Genomic DNA, 23,591 nt, shown 5'->3' on the forward strand with positions numbered 1-23,591 from the left:
AAAAAATATCAAATGAAAATGCACCATGTCTTTGTAGTAATAATACAAACTTTTTTTCCAATTAGAGACTGAAATTTGAAATCAAAGTTCAGTGTTTTGGTATTCATTTTGGTTTTACATGGTTTTACCCATCTCCAGCTTGCAGAATTAGAACAGAAATCTTCCTCAATTATTTCGATCACATTTGGCTGGGGGGGGGGGGGGGCAAGTACTAATCTCCCTAAATCCAGAGTATTGTGGAGGCCGAGGAATAATTTTTTCCTGTTTCCACACCCCCTGTTGTGCTTTTAAATTTTGTTTCCCATACAAACTAAAGCTGTACCATTGTACAACAGTTTTTAAATAATAATGATATCAAGTTATAACCCAAATGAGAAACTGATTGGGCGTGCATTTGAAATAATTTGGGGTTGAACAAAGGAAAATTGACTAGAGCGGGATTTGAACCAACGACCTCCCGCTTAAAGGCAGTGGACACTATTGGTAATTGTCAAAGACTAGCTTTCACAGTTGGTGTATCTCAACATATGCATAAAATAACAAACCTGTGAAAATTTGAGCTCAATCAGTCATCGAACTTGCAAGATAATAATGAAAGAAAAAAACACCCTTGTCACACGAAGTTGTGTGCGTTTAGATGGTTGATTTCAAGACCTCAAGTTCTAAATCTGAGGTCTCGAAATCAAATTCGTGGAAAATTACTTCTTTCTCAAAAACTATGGCACTTCAGAGGGAGCCGATTCTCACAATGTTTTATACCATCAACCTCACCCCATTTCTGGTCACCAAGAAAGGTTTTATGCTAAAAATTATTTTGAGTAATTACCAATAGTGTCCACTGCCTTTAACATGCCAGTGCTTTACCACCTGAGCTATTTAGCCTTATTATGTATGTTGCCTGTCTCCCTGTTTTGTAAATGTTTTGTTCAGGTTTCCACTTGGAAGTGAAGCCATACAACTATTACCCGCCATTTAGCCAGGGATCACCCCTAAGTTCATGATAAAACCTGTCTTTGTTCAATCTCAAATTATTAAATAAATGAACCAGCTAAAAATATACCCTGTCTATACTTCGCAAATTTTTGATTTCATTTAAATTAATGCTCTGGAGACAGGGACAACAAACACTGCTTCAAAATATAGAATAGTATTATTTTAACGAACACCAAACCTTTATTATCAAAGCATTCAAACATCTAAATCATAATGCTTACTGTCTTATTTCTTATGATGCAATATAAGCATTAGAGTGACTTCCGTTAAACTGAAAAGGGGTCAGTCTATTTTCTGCCTTAATTTAAAAGAGTTGCAGCGAACACAATAATGTGTACTTCAGCTGTTTCTTATAATTCTATACTGCCCCTTCAGCCTGTAGAGCCAGCAAGTACAGCTTCAGCCAAAGATAGCCAGCTAGTAAGCCAAATAGCCATGTCTGAATTGCGACTTGTGTTGCTAAGGGCAGCCTATGCTTCAATGCGACTTTACAGTGATTCAATTCTTATATAATAATGTAATATTTTGAATGCATGCTAACAAAGATGGCTGCACCCTCAAAAAGTCAAAATGATAGTACAGCAAAATCACAATTCTGGGACTCACAATACAGAGTTTTACCTGGAGAGGTGTTTATAAAGATGGCAGTAGATTGATTGACATGCCTGTATGCTTCGTTTTTGAAACCGCAAGGGCACCAAGGCGTTTCTCCTTGTAAAGGGCACCCTATGAGGAAATTGTTAATTTATACTGGAGCATTTTAAGGGCACCATATAAATGACCAACGAGCACAGAGGCAATCCCCTTTGTTGGAAAACTCTGTATTTGTTGCCTCCATGAACATGAACTTGAAGTATCAGGTCTGGATTAAAGGCAGTCAGCCAATCCATGTGGAATTATAGTATCACATATACCCACTCACCATAGATTATGCAGCGGTGTTGCGAAGTGTAGTGAGGGATGTGAGCCCTACCGATAGATTTGTTGGACTGCATTTTGAGCTTCTCAATCCAAAAACAAATCACTGAATTAAATAGAACAAGGGCAGCCAGATTTTAAATATTATTTCAATAAGATTCTCCATTTTTCGTTTAATTTTGTATCTTAATATTCAACATTAAATGAATGATTTTTGAATTAGGCAAAATGTGTGTGATTTTTTCAAAGAATATAGATTATCCATAATGCACTGCAAATTCTCTCCAGTTGGGCACTATAGACCTTTATCATGCTGCCTTCATCTTGGTCATGTTCCTGGTATCGAATAACAATAAAGAATGCTAAAAATCATTTTGCAAATAGGAACCAGACTATTTTGTTCTTCCAGCCTCGGTTTGGTAACATTGATATCAATGGGAGATATTCAAATTGGCTACACCATGATAAAGGTCTATATGCTGAATATCTGATTTCTGCAGAGCGCCCTCTCTCAGGAGTTGATCAATGCGTTGTGATATCTCTCATCTATGTTCTGCCAGTTTGCCACGTTGAAGATGGCCTTAACATAGTCGGGTCTCACATTCTTGTATTGCAGATAGTAAGCATGCTCCCAAACATCAATACCAAACAAGGGAACCAGACCTGTAAAATTCAAACACAACATCAGGAGGTACGATATAATTATATTTTTTTAGAATACTACATTACACAACTCACTTGTAATTCAATAGAAATACCACAAAACTACTTTCAGACAATTTTTTATTTTTCTATTCTTATTTATTTATGCAAGTCGCCAAACACACAAGGCCTGAAGGTCACTTCAAGGTGTGGGCTACGACTATTTTGTCCAGAGGCCGTTTCCACCTACTCCTAGGGCTAAAACAGGGTTACCCCTTTTACAGTCCATATGGATGTAGGTTGGGTATCATCAGTCCGAAGCCTTGCCGGTAGAGCAGAAAGCACTACCTCCCCAATTTTATGTAGCAAGTGTCACAGCCGGGACCCGAACCCACACCCTGCTGATCAAACACCAGAGCTTGAATCCGGTGCTCTTAACCGCTCGGCCATGACACTGCTCTAGAATTGCAATGGTCGTGTGTTACACAGTGCTAACACACATTGGTGTATGGGTAAAAACCAAAATTAATATTCTTTATCCCCGATATAAACTTAACATCTATTATATACTTCCAGACTTGTTTTTTTAACAGGTGTACACATTTTAGCTAGTTTAGTTCTCTTCCATTTGTTTCACTTCAACTCTGGATATTTTCTTGGAAATGCTGGGGGAAAAAATGTCACTGAGAGTTACTGCTGGCACAAAGAATCCATGATGAAACACACCAAAGAGAACAAAGATTCTGTTTGAAGCACTGGTGCTCTTCAATGTGAACTACCAATCCCATAAGCTCAATGCATTTCCTTTGGGATTGGATTACTATTGGGGCCAAACTGGGCAACATGTGGACGTAGTTTACAGTGGATTTACGTCATAGGCCTAATTTGATGGAGCTGCTTATGCAGATGATATTGCATAAAAAATGTCTTCAAAGCAAAAATGGCCGGTATACCAGTGATACACGAGTGCACTGGTTGGTGGTCCTATTCTGTGCTTAGTTGCTTTGTGTGCAAGCAGCTTTTGTGTAAAACAATTGCAATGTACAAAACAATTGTGATTACTGAAATAGGTTACCATCCAAATACAATACATGCCTAACGTGACTGGTATTCTTCTTATTTTTGCTTAGCAGAATTTTGTGAGGCAATATTTTCTGATAAATCTTACCTGTTGTGGCCTCCAGTGGATCTTGATTAGCACATGTTGTGATTGCAAGGGTTCGTGTAGTCTTATTGTAGCCCAACCAACCCCAGCCGGATCCCTGGATACCAATAGATGCTGCCGATAACTTCTCTCTCATGTTGTCATAGGAACCAAAATCACGATTAATTGCAGATAATAGATCTCCTGTAATGACAGAAAGGTAATGGTCAGTAAGCAGTGGCGGTATGTTGTATACAGTGCCTTATTCATAAGTCGCATCACTAGACCACCAAGCTTGCCCAGCAGTTCTAGGAGATTTAAATCCTTTATTTCTAGCAGTGTAATAAAAATGTTTTTCAAAGACATCCCTCTAATCTTATCAGTGTCTCATAGAGTTTGCCGACACACTATGGAGATAATCTGAATAGATTAAACCCATGTTTCAAATCCTACTTAAGAAAATACACTCTCGTTAGTTTAAAACCCTAGAGTCTGTTGAGTTACCATAGAGTGGAGAAGTAAGGGTTACGTTTAGCTTTGAACTAGGGACTTGGGATATTTTGCCAGACCTTGCTCTTATCTTAATAATTTTGTTAACCAACTGGCCTAATAAACTCTGGGTTTAACTCGCCACGAGAAGTTTTAGTAGCCCTGATTTCAACCATGTATTGTCATAAATGTATCTTTCAGTATGCATTTATGGTAGCAATCACAACCAGTATAAAAATAGGCAAAAATAGTTACACTCAAACTCTCAAAAAATAAAAAATAAAACATTAAAAAAAATGTATTATTCACATCTGAATGGAAGAAATATGAGCATTTTAAAGCACAGTTTTTTAGTAGCCTACAAGGCAAGTTGAGAGCTGGAATTTACTAGAAGTTTTTTATTAGACAATGATATACCTGTTGGTTCACCACCTCCATTTGGTGACATGACAGTCCAGAAGATTGAGTGATTGATGTGACCTCCTCCATTAAACTTCAGTGCTGGCTGCAGGGCAATTACCTTCCCAATATCACCTGCAATAGAAACATGCTTAAGTGTTATTTAAAGCCAATGGACACTATTGATTGGTCTTTTCTCGACAAAACTTACTATGTACTGAGCAGCGGAGAGCTGTTGATAGTATAAAACATTGTGAGGAACGGCTCCCTCTGAAGTAATGTAGTTTTTGAGGTGCTTTTTTTCTTTCATTATTCTTTTGCAACTGCGATGACTATTTGATTCCAAATTTTCAGAGCTTTGTTATTTTATGCATTCATTGGGATACACCAAGAGGGAATACTGGTCTCTGACAATTACCAAACATGTCCAGTGCCTTTAAAGATAAAGTTCAGAAGAGGTATACCAACAAGAAACTTGATTAAGATTAATCTGGAAGCTCACATTCATGTCGGTACAGTCTTCCATCTGAAATAACTATGAAAGTCAAGTAAATGCCATTTAACGAGCCTTTATAGTCCTTCATTTGATTGTCACAATCAAAACAATCTCAATACACAAGTACAACATCCCTAACACCGCAATTTATTTGTAGCATTTAATAAAAACTACCAGGTTGGTTGCATGGTTTCAACCTACCTATTTCGCAATTTTCTGTATGCTTCTTAGAAGATGAAGACTACAATGGTGAAACAATGATGTAGTTTTTTGTCAGGCATTGAATTTCATCTTTGAGATAGCAAGGCCATTTTCATTTCGCAAAGGGCATTTCCATTGGAAAATCTTAACATATTATTATGGCAGGCCACGGAGGCCATGGCTTGTGTTGCCCTGGCCTTTGCCTTGGTGCCAATAAAAGTTTCTCATAGACTTTTATATTTTCCAATGAAAGCGCCCTTTAAAAATGAAAATGGTCCTGAGAGCACTCTCTCACAGATGAAATTCCAAGCCATGCCCTCTGTGCAATTAATTTACTTAAATAAAACACATTTCAGACTTGTTTAGGTATTGGTAGCTTGTTCTTGTGAGATTAGTCGCAAAAGAACCAGTGCTCTTGGTTTAAATTTAGAGAGCAACCGTGCACACTATCAACTCTTAATAAATAAGCCATTTCAGAATTCCAGGTGCGCATGTCTGTTACTGCTGACAACGCATTTTGCTCATCTCCTGAACCTTTTGACAATACCCGCAGGTATTGTCAAAAGGTTACGGGAGATAGACAAGATGCGTTGTCAGCAGTAACAGACATGCTAAGCTGGAATTCCAAAGTGGCTTATTGATGCATTGTATGCATGTTGGTGGTGCCCTGACATAATAAGCAAACGAAAGGAAGTTTGAATACCAGCATCCGTTGCCTCTTTCAGCTGTTTCTCTGCATTGTTTAGGTTGTTGACATACGTCGCATGATGTTTCTTATGGTGAAGTTCCATAATATCTGCATTAACGACTGGAGCTAATGCGTTGTACTCATACGGCAGGGCTGGTAGTGTATGCTCCTGACGAGCAGCGATGGTGCTTGAGGCACCACGGCAGGCCAACAGCCTGTGGGGTGTAAGAGTAATAATACAGGCTCATGTGAGAAAAAATGTAAACAAAAATAACATCATGGATAGACACAAAGCCATGTGTATCAAATTAAGTACAAGTGCCAGGTTGAACAGAAATTTTGTTTGCGGAGAGACTAATTTTTCTTTTGCAAAATAAAAAAACCCAACCAAAAAACAGTAATATAGGCATGTGTAAACATGGTAAACATGAAGGCCAAACAGTTTTGAATAGAATTTTGTACATTTATGTCACTACTCTTTACTCTTACTAACTCTAAGCCAGGTTCATACTATAGGCCTAATTCCTGTGAATGTGAAGCGAATTTGATGTGGATTTGACGTCACAACTCTGTTTTTTTACTCAGATACTAGGAAGAGTTGAAAACAGCTCAACAACTGCAAATTATTTGTTGCGAATTTGTGATATTCACTTCACATTCCCATTTGCAGGAAGTATGAACTGGGCTTCAGAATGAGGTTCGTGAATTCATTCACAAGATTGACAGACAGTGACACACAGCCACAGGTAGTTAGCACACTCAGTCCTACTGCTTGCCCTCAACTCACTTTCAACACACTTGATACGGCCAACTCACCGTCAACACAAAATATTTCAAATCCACAAAAAAAAGCATAGATCTGTAAAGAAAGTTTTGGCTATTAATTTAAAAGGAGAATTTTCAAATGTTTGAGGCTACAAATTGGTTATAAAAATGGAGTTTTCTCACAGCTACAAAGCCGTTTGCCGACATCTTGCCTTTTCAGCTTGTATGATCGATTTACAAGAAAAAGCACAGTGCATGCATAAATTACACTATCCGCTACTGATCACTGACTTCTCGGGTCAAGAGACAAGACTAATCCATATCCAGGCAGCTGCAGGAAGGCTAGTTACGATAACGTAACCCTCCTCCCCCTTACATTATTGCAACTACAGGAAGGCGTCCTCTGTGAAAAGGCAAGATGCCTGGCTGCTGCCAACACTAACAAAAATAACATGATTTAGCCTAATAAAAAAAAATATAAAAACTTAAATTAAAAGGTAACAAAGTTCGTGAGAAAAAATCTCAGTTTTTAATTGTCATAATTATTTAAAACTGTAAACAGTGTAAACTCATAGTCAAACTATCAAGAACTATTAAGTATTACACATCCCAATCTTACCTGCTACCTAATATCACTCGTGAAAGCATAATTATCACTCGAAAACTTTGTGAATAACAAGTAAAAATAAATACTCCAACTCTAAGCCTCACAGATCTCAACACATGCCTCTTGGTGGCGCTGTGTTATTTTTGGCGCCCTCTGTCGGTAGGCTTGGTCAACGTGTGTTTTTAGAAACGTCAGGAAAGCGAATCTTGCGTGCATTTTTTTCATTTATCTTGTAAATTCAGACACCATGGAGACGATTTTGGAGCAACAAAGGCGTCTACATGAAGAGAAAGAACGGATAATTGAAGCCATGGTTAAAGAAACTCTACACAAGAAAAGTTCGGTGAGAACAGGTTTCGGCAAAATGTATGGTTTTTTTGTATTGACTTTCACTTTGTGTACGACGACGATGCAGGGGAAATTCGACGATGCTGGTCCCGTGGGTTGAAAGGGTACCGTTCACTTCGGCACCTTGCAAACTCGGCACCTGCAAACTCGGTTGAGGATGCTTTCTGATGCACACAGTCTAACTAAAAACTGAAAACTAAAAAACCCACATTTTTAAAGGCAGTGGACACTATTGGTAATACTCAAAAAGTTTATTAGCATAAAACCTTACTTGGTTGGTAACAAGTAATGGGGGGAGGTTGACGGTATAAAACATTGTGAGAAACGGCTCCCTCTGAAGTGGAGTAGTTTTCGAGAAAGAAGTATTTTTCCACAAATTTGATTTCGAGACCTCAAGTTTAGAATTTGAGGTCTCGAAATCAACCATCCAAAAGCACAGAACTCAGTAGTGTGACAAGGGTTTTTATTTTTCATTATTATCTTGCAACTTCGACGACCGATAGAGCTCAAATTTTCACAGGTTTGTTGTTTTATGTATATGTTGAGATACACCAAGTGAGAAGACTGGTCTTTGACAGTTACCACAATAATGTCCAATGTCTTTAAAGGAAATTTATACGAGGTGGTTAATAATGTTACTGTTGTTAATAAAAAATACAGGAGTTAGGTCTTTCATTTCATTTCAATACAAAAAACAACAGGTTACAGTCCACGGGTACCACGGTCAACTTGGTCCAAAGCAAGCCAACTCATTGGGTACCGGACACTTCGGCACCTCGCAAACTCGGCCCCAGTAAACCGGCACTTGGCAAACTCGGCACCCACTCGGCACCAAGAATGTCGGCACCAAACAAACTCGGCACCGGCCTGTTTTGGTCCAACAAACTCGGCACCAAACAAACTCGGCACCGGCTTATTTTGGTCCATCAACCATATCAAACCAAACACCATAAAAACTGGTTTGAATTTAGTTAAAATAATTAGTAGTTATGCTAGCTTATATGACCATAACCGCTTCCGATCTTTCGAAAAATTTGCATCGGAGATTTTTTTTTTCCCGGAAACTTTACGTCCAATCATGTTGGTGAAAGTGCATTGCTATTTGTTGATGTATTGGGCTTTGAAAATTCATGGACAATGTTAGCGTTTGGTTGACAATGACTTTTTGATTTTGAAGAGAGTGTGATTTAGGAGCGTGTTTTGCCTACATGGCGGCCGTCGGCCGTGGGTGACTTTTGCCTCACCACGGCGCGCGGCGGCAGCGACAGTTCAGTGTGCTCACCCGGTTTATTAGTGGAATCTTGCAACTCAGCATAAAGTGGGCTACAATCATCTTGTAATAGAACACAGTGCACGACAGTCTGTATTAGAAATTATTTACACATACTCTTTATTTTGAATTTAATGTTTTATTGGATCAAAGTTTCGTGTAAATGTTCCCAAAAAATACTTGGACATCGAAATTACGTATTTTCGACTCAAAAACGTCTTGAAAGTTTACACAAAATAAGTATTTTAATTTTGATACAGATCTTTGGAAAATACATATTATTTATTAGGTATGTATCGTCAATAGGACGTCGAACCCGTCGTTACACACGACGAGGATCGGGATTTATTTCAATTTCCAACTGGGTGCCGAGTTTGCAACCGTAGCAGATTGAGCGTTTTCAACCAGGTGCCGAGTTTGTAATTGTGCATGTGCCGAGTTTGTGGGTGCCGAGTTTGCAAGGTGCCGAGGTTGTGGGTGCCGAGTTTGAGAGGTGCCGAGTTTGCTGGTGCCGAGTTTGCAAGGTGCCGAAGTGTCCGGTATTCAACTCATTCCCCCAGCCCAGCAGTCAACTCGGTCCCACCAACACCAAGTCAACTCGGTACCAAGTCAACTCGGTCCCAAGTTTCAATCGGTCCCAAGTTTCTTTTCGCTGTCGTCTCTCGTAACAAACAGGTTGACATCTCTCACAAGTCTCCAGTCACGACAATAGTGAGAGTATGCTTTTTTTCTGGTTCTTTTAACTTTGTGCAAATCTTTTTCCTTTTTTTTCACTCGCCAAAATTTGGCTCTATGAGTCCTTTGAACTCTCATAGGCCAGGGGAGTGACAGAAAATCCACTCCGCAATCTCAATTTTAAATTCTTATCGTAATTTAGTCCTCAACTACTCCGTTTTACCACTACAATACAAAACGCGTGACGATCGTGCGCGTATTTTCTTCCCCAGGACAAATGCGGAGAATTATCTGCACATGTTCGTCCTGGAAAGAAAAAATACCCTATCCGTGCTTTGTGTACAAAACATGTCGGGGCGTCTGGGAACACCCTCTTCGTGGTTCCCAGGCACGTGGACATATGTTTTGTACACAAAGCACGGATCGGGTATTTTTCCTACGGCTGTTTGCTGCGTTTGTCACGGAGCTAACTGGTACCCTGTGTGCGCAGCTGAGCTGGTCCTGGACCTGTGGGTTTGTTTTGTACACAAATCACTTTTTGCAAATACAGCAAACAGCTGTGTGTGTAGTGTCAAATATTTTTGTACGACTGTTTTCCAACATAAGGGAATCTACACAAAGATTTTGATAGATTAAACCAATCATGTTTAAACTTGATCTATTGATCTAGAAAAAGCTTGAACACTAAAATGGTGGTGAAGATTTTTAAAATTTCCTTCAGATAAATGATGTTTTTCTTCCTTTTTTTCTATTTGCAGAACCGTGAGCAAATCAACTCTGATCACAGAACAAAGAAACTCCTGGATGTGAGTACAAAATTGTTAGAACAGGAAAGTTATGCTGTACATCTCGATCGATCAGTGCCTTACTAGGAACAACACTCAATGATGTGTACAATAATGTGTAATGAAGAAGTACTATCTAATCTTGTTTTTTAGTCAAGTTAATAGTTCTGTATGGTAAGATTTAGATTACGCAGATGCCTGTTTTCCTGAATTCCAACTTTGTGGGTTGTTCCTTTGATTGTCTTTTAAGAGCACGTCAACAAAATTCAAAATTACAACCAAACTCGTGCAGTTTTGCATTTTACTGAAGCAATTGGAAATTTGTTTTTATACTGGTATAAATACAAGACTTTAGTGAGACTGTGTACTTGAAATCGTCTTGCATGGTTATACAATTGTTGCTTTTGTAAGCACCTGGTGTTATGGTAGTATGCACAAATTTAAATACGTTTGTCAGCAAATTCTGTGTAGTATACTCGAACCGGCACTTTTTGATTGTGGCAGTCAAAATAAACAATAGTTACTTCCAGGGTTTTCAAATGCTATTTTCTTAACTTTGACACTGTTTTAAATCAGAATTTGCTTTTAGGGTTTGGTACCAGTACAAGCTTTATAATCAGTGAGCTTGCAGGTTGAAATAAATCAAAATATATCCTTTTCTTTGAGTATGGCTTGACCTGTTTGATTTTATAGAAACACATGGAAAACACTGCAAAGCTGAGAGACATCTATGAAGATAAAGATGGGTATGTTGCAACAATTACCTCATCAATTAAATTTGACAAAACCACACACTTTGGTTACTTGAGTTGTGTCAGATTGTGCATGCATTGTACTGCATTATGCCCTACCAAACTTATAACGGGTATTAACATGGAACCAGGTATACCAACATAATCCAGCATAATCCAACAGTGTGGCAGTCGGTTACCACACAAGGTTTTTGGATTTGTTAGAATGAGGACGGATCTGTGAATAAACATAAAGGAACTGAGGGTCATTTATAATCCAAGTCTAGCTATTTTCTAATATTGCTAACTTTTGAAACATATTTTGCATTTGCAGTAAAGTTATTTTAAAGCTACCAAGCTTTTAAGAAGTTTTGTACATTCATATTCCTGAAAGGCAAAGTTCACCAGTTAGAAAACTCATTGACAGACCATATTGACTTACAGAACAGTTTTCATAATTTTGACACCATTTCAAGTCCTACCAGGCCTAGAATAACAAGCAGGCCACAGAGCTTGGCCTTGTTGCCCCTTTAAAAGTTTCCCTTAGATTATCAGATTTTCAAATGGAAGTGCCCTTTGCAAAGTGGCATTGCCCTTTTAAATATGAAATTTCAGGCCTGTCATACAAAATAGTACAACAAAACAAAACATAGCTAGACAAGTTTTGAGGTTTGCACTCTTTTCTTATAACAAACTTTGATTTAAATCATACTCGGTTATTAAGATAATATTTTAGCAGTTATCCTTGAACTGTAAGCAAATTGTGTCTCCAGGAAGTCAAGGCTTAGGTGTCCTTTTGTGAACATATGATATTGTGAGTTGCATAGTTCTTTCTCTAATAATCTCCTATTATACTTTTTCTTGATCCTATAGTTTGCGCAAGGAAGAGGTGATGGCATTGTCGGGACCCAATGAGTTCCAAGAATTCTACGCCAGACTCAAGACAATCAAAGATTTCCACAGAAAACACCCCAATGAGGTACAGAGTTTCTTACCCTCCAGCCATTTCTTTCATCTTGCTTGCTCTAAAATCATTGTCACTATAGAGGTCAGAAGGGGGAAACATTTCGGTAATAATAATAACAACTAGTTCTTATATAGTGCATTTCACAAAAACGTATCAATGCCCTTTACATTAGTACCCTGGTTGTTTGCCCAATAACATTCCATTTTTAATCTTTCTCAGCTCCCTGGGGAGTATACAGCCCTGAGCTGACGTGGCGCTATAGTGGCTTTTTTATACACAATATCAACCTCTACCCTCGCAGGTATCCATTTATACCACTGGGTGAAGAGAAGCAACTACATATAGTAAAGCACCTTGCTCAAAAACCAGGATTCGAACCCACACTCTGATGACTTAACCCCCAGAAATGATTTTAATGCTCTTATCCACTCGGCCATGACACCCTTCCATGTAATATATGGGAAGAACATGTATATTGATATAAGGGTACACAATGTACACACAACACAAGTATAGCAGGGTCTATTTGAGTTCACTATAAACCGTCTTCAAAAAGTCCAAAACACATAATACTCACCAGGACAAAATATCCGGAGCACACAACACCCATATATCTCCACTGGCTTCCTGTTAAACATAGAATTCAATTCAAAATCTTGCTTCTTACATTCAAGGCCCTCCATGAATTAGCCCCTTGCTACATTACAGATCTGCTACAACTACAAAACTTGAGACCAGGGCCCAATTTCATAGAGCTGCTAAGCGCATTTTTGTGCTTGGCATGAAATTTCTTCCTTGATAAAAACAGGATTACCAACCAAATCTCCATATGATTTTCAGGACAAGCAAACAACAGCCTTATACATGTAACAAGCAATATGCAAGAAATGGAAAATTGGTTGGTCCTGTGTTTATCGAGGAAGAAATTTCATGCTAAGCAAATTTGTGTGCTTAGCAGCTCTATGAAGTTGGGCCCTGGCCTTGGATCTTCATCTTCATCACACATACTCTATGTTCCCAAAACTCGCCTGGCAAGCTACAGAGACCGTGCCTTTTCCAGCTGCGCACCACATCTCTGGAATTCCTTGCCAGTGGAGTTGAGGGACACACCTGATGTGTCAACATTCAAACACATCCTTAAGACTTATCTTTTCAATCTGTCGTTTAATCAACTACCATAGGGACTTGTTAGTAACTTGTGCCTTTGAATGGTTTACAGATACTGTGCGCCTTATAAATGTTATGGTAATTATTATTATTTGAGTTCTGTTTAGTGATGGATCTTGATGTACTTTCAGATCGCTGTTCCTTTGTCCCATGAATATGAGAGAATGGATGAGGAGAGATCTAAGAGTGGTGAGGATTCTCAGACGCTGGTTGAGTTCACTGATGAAGAAGGATATGGCAAATATCTGGACCTTCATGAATGCTTTGATAAATACGTCAATCTCAAGAATGTAGAGGTAAGAATCAGTTGGACTAATCCAGTGACTGTAGTCCCAATCAGGTGTTTTCTAGGCACCCTGCTGCATTCAAATCCAACACATATGAAGAAAAAACCCTGCTAACTGCAGCAGAATGCAACACAGTTGAAATGAAAACCCTGCTAACAGCAGCAGAATGCAGCACAGTTGAAATGAAAACCCTGCTAACTGCAGCAGAATGCAACACAGTTGAAATGAAAACCCTGCTAACAGCAGCAGAATGCAACACAGTTGAAATGACAACCCTGCTAACAGCAGCAGAATGCAACACAGTTGAAATGAAAACCCTGCTAACAGCAGCAGAATGCAACACAGTTGAAATGAAAACCCTGCTAACTGCAGCAGAATGCAACACAGTTGAAATGACAACCCTGCTAACTGCAGCAGAATGCAACACAGTTGAAATGAAAACCCTGCTAACAGCAGCAGAATGCAACACAGTTGAAATGAAAACCCTGCTAACAGCAGCAGAATGCAACACAGTTGAAATGACAACCCTGCTAACAGCAGCAGAATGCAACACAGTTGAAATGAAAACCCTGCTAACTGCAGCAGAATGCAACACAGTTGAAATGAAAACCCTGCTAACAGCAGCAGAATGCAACACAGTTGAAATGACAACCCTGCTAACAGCAGCAGAATGCAACACAGTTGAAATGAAAACCCTGCTAACTGCAGCAGAATGCAACACAGTTGAAATGAAAACCCTGCTAACAGCAGCAGAATGCAACACAGTTGAAATGACAACCCTGCTAACAGCAGCAGAATGCAACACAGTTGAAATGAAAACCCTGCTAACTGCAGCAGAATGCAACACAGTTGAAATGAAAACCCTGCTAACAGCAGCAGAATGCAACACAGTTGAAATGAAAACCCTGCTAACTGCAGCAGAATGCAACACAGTTGAAATGACAACCCTGCTAACTGCAGCAGAATGCAACACAGTTGAAATGAAAACCCTGCTAACAGCAGCAGAATGCAACACAGTTGAAATGACAACCCTGCTAACAGCAGCAGAATGCAACACAGTTGAAATGAAAACCCTGCTAACTGCAGCAGAATGCAAAATGAAAACCCTACTGTATCAAAATATTTTTATATTTTTATCAAAATATTTTTATATTTTGATATACAATTTTCTTTACAAGGCCGAACGGCCTCTTGAAAGTGAGGGCTATACTTAACTGATTTGGGCTGTTGACCCAAATTAACTGTCACCAGGGGCCGTGCTAGGGGCACGTTGCCACCTATTCACAGGGCTGATACAGGGTTTACCCCCTTTACAGTCCATACAGATGTGGGCATGGGTATAATCCACTAGGAGCCTGGCTGGTAGCAGAATGTCACTACCTTCCCAATTATATTGTCAGTTTTACAAACTGTGCAAACACACCACAGGTATGTGGGGTTTCACACTTATGACACATCTCTTCCTTCCTCTTTTTTTTTCTTCTTACCCAGAAAATTGACTACCTGACGTATCTTGCAAACTTTGACCAGTTATTTTCCATCCAGAAAGATCGGAAGAATGCTGAGTATAGAAGGTTGGTACCGTGATATATCAAGACAAGGCGTCCTTAATAAAGCAGTACAGCGCGTCACAGTTTAGTCCAGGTGGCTGTGTTGTCAGAATTAGGGTTTAGATTATAATTATATTGGCAACAAGTATTCTATTTACCATTGTTTCTCTGCACCCAGGTGTGTACATACATGTATATGTGTTTTCAGAATCTGAGTCTAAATGTAACTATATTTGCAAAAATTCCCATGAAAGCCATTCCCATGAAACAGACCTACCAAGTCTCACGCATTAGGCGTGAGACTCACGCATTTGGGCTCTGTCTCACGCTCATGCGCACAGCAACTATTTTCTCACGCATTGGGGCCAGACCGGGAAAACATTAAAAAAGAGCGACAATGCATTGCCAAGTGGTGAGCTTTGAAAAATCTCATGCATAGCTGGCCTCTGGACTTGGCATCTCTGATGAAAGCGATTAGTGCTTCTCTGCACCCAGGTGTACAAATTTGTTGTCAGAATCTGAGTCTAAATTACATAAAGTAAAGTACACATTGTAGAACACATGCTTTACAAAGCAATCATATAGTCTTTACGAAGCAATCATAACTGTATGGGAATTTACCTTGGGCTTCAGTTCTCTCATGAGCTTGATATTGCTGCTCGGCAAATATATAGCATTTGAATCATAATGGCGAATGGACCAGTTATAATTGTTATGAAATTAAAAGGGCTCAAATTTTTAGGAGAAACCTTTGTGCTTGTCTTTTTTACCGCCTGATGCTAAAATCACTGGCCTTGTGCCCGCAGTCCTGTTTAAAATTCAAGCCATGCATTGTAATATTGAATAGCACCTTGATATACAATGTAAGAGTCTACCTGATTCAGTTATCTCCATGAGTAGGACAATAAGAAGTAAAGACTCTATGATCTGTCAGTTAATCTGTTTGGATTCCATATCTGTTTTATCCTGATTTCTGCCAGATACCTTGAGCTGCTCTTGGACTATCTTCAGAGTTACACCCGACGCCTGAAGCCCCTTCTTGAGATGTCTGAGGAGTTGGAGAAGGTTCGGATCACCTATGAGAGCCAATGGGAAAGTGGCTCATTCCCTGGATGGGGGGTAAGTAAGGATTGAATAGGAGGACATTTGCAGCGGGGATAAAGGATATACGCATAAGTTTTTTGTGTGTGTACACATCTTTTGATGTTGACTTGTTTAAAAAAATTATTTAAACGTTTTTTGAAACTGTACTCATTTCTCTATGAGCTGTCGTGGTAAACCATCAGAACTCCCAGAGAAATACTGCAAAACCTTTCTAGATTACATCAAGTTTAAAATCCCAGTTAGTTTTTGAAGCAGCTCAGTATTAATGATGAGGTAAGGGCGTCATGTTTTATGCTCTGCCAAGATTCATGTGCGCACCAACTACCTTAAATTGAAACACTGTTTGCGCTAAACTCGGTACGGGCGTGCATACCTGAACATGAATCTCTTTATAACATTTTATAAACAAATATGCACAAAGAAAACGGTTGATTTAATCGGTCCACCCACAACAAGCACTTGTAAGGCATTTTTCACGTGCTTGTTTAGGGGTAATTTATTCGCTAGTTCACAGAGTCTTAATATCACATGTTAATACACCCCAACATGACCTGTCTGTGACCATCTAGAGTGCATAAACTCTCTGAGAAGTATTTATTAGTGATTTTTTTGATTGAGGTAGTTAATGCTTTAATATTGATACTTTCTGATTTAGAAAGAAGCGGCAAGTGCACTGGCACATGCAGGAGCTCATTTGGATCTGTCTGCCTTCTCATCTCCAGAGGTATGTCATTAATTTTTTTTATAGTTTCAAATGTATTTGTATGAGATATCGCCTAACATCACAAGGCCGGACGGCCACGTCAAGGTTAGGGCTACACTTAACTGATTTTGGCTGTTGACAAAATCAACTGCTACCAGATAAGAAAGTTGTTTTGACATGTGAAATGTTTGTTGTATCTTGTGTTAGGAATTGGCATCATTAGGTCTGGATCGTCTTAAGTCAGCTCTGATGGCTCTGGGACTGAAATGTGGCGGAACCTTAGAAGAGAGAGCTCAGCGTCTGTTCAGTACTAAGGGAGTACCCCTAGATCAGCTGGATGCCAGTCTGTTTGCCAAGAGTAAGACAGGCAAAGGAGGCAAAAAGTAAGAGTTCTTATAAAATATTCATTAATACCTGGGATAGGTAGTTTATTCTGATTGACCGAGAGGAGATCACACATTTTTAAACAGGCCATATAATCACTAAACAGATTTATCATGACCTATCCTTAGTGAAGTCAATAGAGGGCTCCATCAGATGATTGCGTGGATTACACAAATATCACTGCCCAATAAGCTTGGGCAACACCACGATATTATCGAATCTCGCGATATTAATTTGTAAACAATTTCGATATCGGTTGATTTGGTTTTTATCGAAATATTGATATATGATCGCGATGTATCGCGCTATTGATTAAGTATCGCAATATCGCGATGTATTTCCTAGCTGAGACATCTTGTACCCCATAGGTTTGGAGTTAAACCAGAAAAATAGGTCATTAGAACACCTCTCTTCTACAACTTTCACTTTCTTTTGAAGACTGTTGATGTCAAATTTAATTAATCGCAATTATATCGAATATCGCGATACATTGTCAGCGATATATAGTGAATAAAATAAATTGATATCGCCCAAGCTTACTGCCCAATTTAAGGTCGCACATTTGCCTCACACGTATTTTAGTTATTACTTGCGTCCGTTAGTTTGAATTTTAAGCGCGCATGTTTGAACTTGTGGAGGAGGTACTTATTGCTCAACACATGCCTAGAATTGTAAAACAGAGTTGAGGTGAGCTGAGACTAAACTGTAAGAATTTTCTTGGCTTTTACAGGGTTTTTGGATGTTGTTATCAGAGAGGTATTTCTCAACTGTGTCTCAGTAAATTATCAAGAAACCAGGGCTCAGTATGTTAAAACCAGTGTAAAACCTCTTCACTGCACTTTGATTTCCATTTTATGTATTGGACTTATGAGAGTGAAGGGCAAACGATTCCCCATTATTTTAGGCTTAACACAGACCTTGGCCTTCACAAAATGACCGACTGGCGTCAGACTCAAAACACTTCGTTTATAGGTTTTAGTGTACCAGTAAACAAAATGACTACCTCTTTCCCATACATAGGCCTGTTTAAAAACCACAGCTTTGATGCTGGCTAAAGGCCTCATCAGTAATTTTGACAACAATAAGGCAGATGATAACTGCAGACAGAGTCTAAGACAAAGATATGCTTTCAAAAAGGCCATGGGTAGTGGCCTGATCCAAGATGACCTCACAAAGCGGCAACATCTTTCCACCAATCCAATCCTCTTTTATATGAGAGCTTTTGAGTGAACAATGTTATGCAGATGTTGATTTGCTTATTTTTTTAAACAGAGACAACGTTGGTAAGCAGAAAGACATGGCATTCTTAGAGGCTCAGGTTTACTTCTTTGCTGAGCTTCTTGGGGTAAGTCTATCAAATTAAAACTTGTTATAGGCTGTCAATTGAGGGCGTTATTCACATTGATAGGTCGTTATTCTCTAAGGAAAGAATATATAAATCGCTTATGAAAATTTCCATGGCGCCTGCAATTTGTCGCAAAAATAACAACCTCCCATGTTCCCAAAGATGTAAAAGGTACCATGTTTCCAAAGATGAAAATATCCCGTGTTTCCAAAGATGAATTATCTCATGTTTCCAAATAAACATCGTATAAATCAAATTAAATCTAGTACCCACTGCTAATAATTGGTCTCAAGCTTGTCTCTAATCACAGAGCAAGCTCGCTGGTCTAGCTGAATGCAGCAAGTCACTTGTCAGAAAGTTTGAAAACAATTCAATTTGGCACTCGGCAAAGACCAAAAATGTTTGTTTGATTGTTTTGCTTTCCGATAGAGTAAAATATGGATTTCCCTTTTTACATATCTAAACATCGTCGTCAAACTTTGCATTTTTAGGAGCAGAGACTTGCAACCCGTGAGAACATTCAGCGCAAGCAGGCCCGGACCGATGCTGAACGTGAAGATGATGAAGAGGAACAATACAGCGATAGTGACAGTGATGATGATGATAATGAAGTCATCTATAACCCTAAGAATCTACCCCTAGGATGGGATGGAAAGGTACTAGTTATTCTATCCCCGCTGCTAAAATATAGGATTCAAACTGCCTCTAGTTACCGGACAACCTCGGTGTCTTACTAGATAGTAAGACACTGCTCCAGAATTGCAGAGGTCACGGGTTCAAATCCCTCCCAAGTAAAACCAAAATTAATATTCTTTATCCCTGATGAAATTTTCCATCTATTAAATGTACTATTGTCATGTCATATCTACGTCAAGTTCCTCAAATGTAATCATGACAGCATAATGATGGATACTGGTTCTATGTTTCCCTTAGAGAGACCAGACTATGTCCCCTTCCAGCCTCATTATGGTTACATTGGTTTGAATGCAATAGAACCAAGATGGCTGCCATAATGAAAATCTGATTTTATAGTCTGCTCAGTTTTCAGGATTTAAGTTCCGTTTAGTAGTAAATATTCATGGTCAGTGTTCTTTACATCGTTGTCTTGCTGTCCTGTCACGGAAGTTGTGTAAATAGCTGAGAAAGACGATAAATAGTTACATACAGAGTAAACTAGACAAAATACAAAATATTGTGCTACGTACGTTACTTCAGAGGGAGCTGTTTCACACAATGTTTTATACTATCAACAGCTCTCCATTGCTCGTTACCAAGTAAGTTTTTATGCTAATAATTATTTTGAACAATTACCAATTGTCTTTGCAGCCGATACCGTACTGGTTATACAAGCTACATGGTTTGAACATCACCTACTCCTGTGAGATTTGTGGAAACCAAACCTACAGAGGTCCTAAAGCCTTCCAGAGACACTTTGCTGTAAGTAGAAAAAAAACCATTGGAATTTACATACACGGGCTTGGAATTTCATCTTTAAGAGGGCAAGACCATTTTCATTAGATGATCTTTAAGTCTTTTGGGATACTGAAGGGGCATCAATGCCAAGACCAGGGCAACAACGATCATAGCTTTTTGTGTTATTCTAGGCCACAACATTCATGGCTGATTTCGGGCGGTGTGTTCTTGGCGAATGATGAGAACACAACCCGAGAAAAATGCACTCGGAACAAGATCACACACCACCTTTCAGCATTGATCAGTCTAGTACAACACAGTACAAAGTGGTGCTAACATCATCATGTTCGTGTGAAAGATACATGAAGAGCAATCCTTGAGAATCCAAGAACACCTCACCCAAACTCGATCCGTATGTACTGTACCCCAACTGAACCCAACATCAATCTGTAATGCCTAATTGTTGATATTGTTGTTTACAGGAATGGCGTCATGCTCATGGAATGAGGTGTTTAGGTATTCCCAACACGGCTCACTTCGCTAATGTTACACTCATTGAAGATGCTCTCTCATGTAAGTCTATTATAGCAAACTATCTATTTACCTCCTTTCAACTTACGTTAAAGGGTTTGTGTACTTTTTATACAACATAAAATACAAATGTCCACAGATTTACATTCAACTTACTACAGGGTTTAAATGTAATTATGGTAGAAAGCTTCCCTTAAAATATTGCTTAAGAGGTAAAACAATGATAAAACAATGAAAAATGCTTATCCATGTACGCATGATGCACAGGATGGGCCCATAGTTTTGTGTAAGTGGTAAATAAACAATGAATGCATCAGAAGAACAGCTGTACATCATGGCAAATATTTGTAATCAATGATTTTACAATGAATCAATGTTTTGTATATTTATAGTGTGGGATAAACTGAAAGATGCAAAGTCTGCTGAGAGGTGGAGACCAGATACTGAGGTAAGTCACTCATGACAATCTCTAAAAGATTGCTTAGAATATTGCCGGCGATTTCACCAAACTCTTCCTTACTTAGGATTAATCTTAGGACTAGGACAGGGTAAATTCCATATCCATAGACGTTAGGACGCATTGAACCCATCCTAAATTAGGATTAGTTACTCGTCCTAACTCGAGACAGGATTAATCCTAGCGTTTTGTGAAATCGGCTGCTGGACACGTTTGGTAATTGTCCAAGACCAGCATTCTCACATGGTGATGTATCCCAACATAGCATAAAATTACAAACCTGTGAAAGTTTGGGCTCAATTGGTCATAGAATTTGCAAGAGAATAATGATCAAAGAAAAAACGCCCTTGTTGCATTACTTTGTGTGCTTTCAGTTGCATTATAAAAAGCATCAGCTGAAGTATTTTACTATTTTAGTGAGAAATTACCTCTTTCTCATAAAACTACGTTACTTCAGAGGGACCCGTTTCTCACAATGTTTTATACTATCAACAGCTCCCCATTGCTCGTTTCCAAGTTACTTTTTTATGCTAACAACAATTTTGAGTAATTTCCAAAACTGTCCGATGCCTTTAAGGCTTCAGTGCAGAGTAAAGACGACTCCGATCATACTACTGAAGCTTGTCGGAAGTAGGCCACTTTGTATTTAAAATGAATTGTGTTTGTTTTTCAGGAGGAGTTTGAGGATTCTAGCGGTAACGTTGTCAATAAGAAGGTCTTCGAAGATCTCAAGAGGCAGGGACTTCTCTAGTCAGGAATAGTATTTTACTGCTTTGGTTTTTTACAATAGATAGCTCTGAATATCTTAAATAAAATATTAAAACGCCTAGCTTTATTTCCTGGTCTTACTACAGAAATACAAGTGCTGAGCATTCTTACATTCCAAGAAATTAAGTGGGAACCGGTCAAAGACAATATTTATTGCATTGTATTTTGGTTGGTAATCTGTTGCAGCAGAGGGTGCGTACGATTAGCTTCCCTGGGTCGTCCCCAGTCTGCCCCCGATACTTTCGCATAGTATAGCTCTGGCATCATTCCAGGGGATCACCCTGGTCAGCCCCAAGTACCCTGCTTGTGGAGTGGGTCACTTGGGGGCTGGCCCCAGGTACATGACGTCACCACAAGAGGGTGAGTGATCGTTCGATTAGCTCTTGTCAGGGGCTCACCCGAGTGAGCATTACGGGGTCGACACAGGGAAGCTTATCGAACACCCATATTAAATTCCAAGGAAAAACAAATCAAGAGGACCAACCATTATCTTTTGCATAGCTTGCATAACCATTTTCATTAATTCACAATTACTCCTCATTCTTAGTGGGACCATGCATAATTGCAAAGGTGGAGTTTTCTCTGGAGTTTTTTAGAATTTTAAAACTAAACTCAAGGGGATTGTTGTTTACGCTAAGAAACTTGAACAAGTTCTCTGATGGTGTTTCTTGCTTGTCAAAGCCTGGAGTGTCAAAGGTCAAGGTCATAGAGTAATGTGACTAGAGGGAGCACTGCCAAGGTCACCCCAAGGTTACTGTGCTGTCCCACTTTGGACAGGAATCCCTCTAAGGGTAGAATCCAGCCAATAAGCCTTTTGGGAGTTAGATTTGAATAATTTCTGGTACAACGACTTGCTTAGTCACAATGCACCGCTTACATTTGAATTCCCCGGACTATAGACAGATGGAGAGAGTTGCTATGTCAAGTGGTTCGGGCCAAGCTTTTATATAGCAACCTCCAGATGAGCAAAACCTGGTACCATTGTGCCATACACATCCATTCAGAATTTTGTAAGGGAGATCACCGTCTCTTGCCCAACTGCGCAAAAGCTTTACACACTCAAAACTGTGCTGGCCCAACATGGGTTCGAATCCCTAATGGGTAAATTTACAAACAGATTTCTCTTATATCACTATATGGTATTGAGCTAAAGGACTAGTTACTTATTCATATGACTAGTTATCTATTCAAAGCAACTTACTAGTCAAAAGAGATTTCCATTTGTCAGTGCACAACTACTTTAAATGATTGTTAAAGGAACACGTTGCCTTGGATCGGTCGAGTCGGTCTTTGAAAAGTGTTTGTAACCGTTTTTTATAAAATGCATATGGGTAGAAAGATGTTGTAAAAGTAGAATACAATGATCCACACAAACATGCCTCGAAATTGCGTGGTTTTCCTTTTACCTCGTCGACTAACACGTCTGCCATTTATGGGGGTCAAAATTTTGACTCCCATAAATGGCCGACCATGTTAGTTCGCACAGTAGAAGGAAAACCACGCAATTTCGAGGCAAACTTGTTTGGATCATTGTACTCTACTTTTAAAACATCTTTCCAACCATATGCATTATATAAAAAACGGTTACAAACGCTTTTGTTTTGACCAACTCGTCCGATCCAAGGCAACGTGTTCTTTTAATTTGTACCCATTCAACCTGTCTAGCATTCTTTACTTTATAGAAGTCTAAAAATGTTGAATTAATAAACCACTCTTTTCTTCGACATTGATCTCATATCCAATTTTTAGTAGCTTAAAAACCCA

General features: G+C 39.1%; 2 protein-coding genes across 2 annotated transcripts; one reads left to right on the forward strand and one right to left on the reverse strand.

Moving 5' to 3' along the window:
* Window positions 1–1,150: 1,150 nt before the first annotated feature.
* Window positions 1,151–7,497, reverse strand: LOC139946934 (superoxide dismutase [Mn], mitochondrial-like). The gene is made up of 5 exons (XM_071944722.1): window positions 7,355–7,497; window positions 5,986–6,185; window positions 4,604–4,720; window positions 3,722–3,901; window positions 1,151–2,574 (listed from the first exon to the last, which is right to left on the reverse strand). Exons 1-5 carry the CDS (start codon window positions 7,381–7,383, stop codon window positions 2,423–2,425), a joined length of 678 nt encoding a protein of 225 aa, XP_071800823.1. The 5' UTR covers window positions 7,384–7,497; the 3' UTR covers window positions 1,151–2,422.
* Window positions 7,488–23,551, forward strand: LOC139946933 (splicing factor 3A subunit 3-like). Its single transcript, XM_071944721.1, has 15 exons — window positions 7,488–7,685; window positions 10,394–10,441; window positions 11,114–11,166; window positions 12,025–12,130; window positions 13,417–13,581; window positions 15,064–15,146; window positions 16,103–16,241; window positions 16,882–16,950; window positions 17,137–17,312; window positions 18,586–18,658; window positions 19,150–19,314; window positions 19,985–20,095; window positions 20,554–20,644; window positions 20,995–21,050; window positions 21,733–23,551. The coding sequence occupies exons 1-15, from the start codon at window positions 7,590–7,592 to the stop codon at window positions 21,808–21,810; spliced, it is 1,509 nt and encodes a 502-aa protein (XP_071800822.1). The 5' UTR covers window positions 7,488–7,589; the 3' UTR covers window positions 21,811–23,551.
* Window positions 23,552–23,591: the final 40 nt, after the last annotated feature.

The sequence above is a fragment of the Asterias amurensis genome, chromosome 14, assembly GCF_032118995.1.
Source record: "Asterias amurensis chromosome 14, ASM3211899v1".
Classification (NCBI taxonomy): Eukaryota; Metazoa; Echinodermata; class Asteroidea; order Forcipulatida; family Asteriidae; genus Asterias; species Asterias amurensis.

Bases quoted from the DNA above. Each gene is read 5' to 3' on its own strand.
- LOC139946934 (XM_071944722.1), bottom strand. From the start codon at position 7,383: ATGCTTTCACGAGTGATATTAGGTAGCAG. The intron at 4,721-5,985 runs GTATTCAAACTT...TTTCTATTGCAG, and splicing joins GAAAGAGGCAACGGATGCTG to GTGATATTGGGAAGGTAATT. The intron at 2,575-3,721 runs GTAAGATTTATC...TGAATTTTACAG, and splicing joins TCCACTGGAGGCCACAACAG to GTCTGGTTCCCTTGTTTGGT.
- LOC139946933 (XM_071944721.1), top strand. From the start codon at position 7,590: ATGGAGACGATTTTGGAGCAACAAAGGCGTCTACATGAAGAGAAAGAA. The intron at 16,951-17,136 runs GTATGTCATTAA...ATCTTGTGTTAG, and splicing joins CTGCCTTCTCATCTCCAGAG to GAATTGGCATCATTAGGTCT. The intron at 18,659-19,149 runs GTAAGTCTATCA...TTGCATTTTTAG, and splicing joins TCTTTGCTGAGCTTCTTGGG to GAGCAGAGACTTGCAACCCG.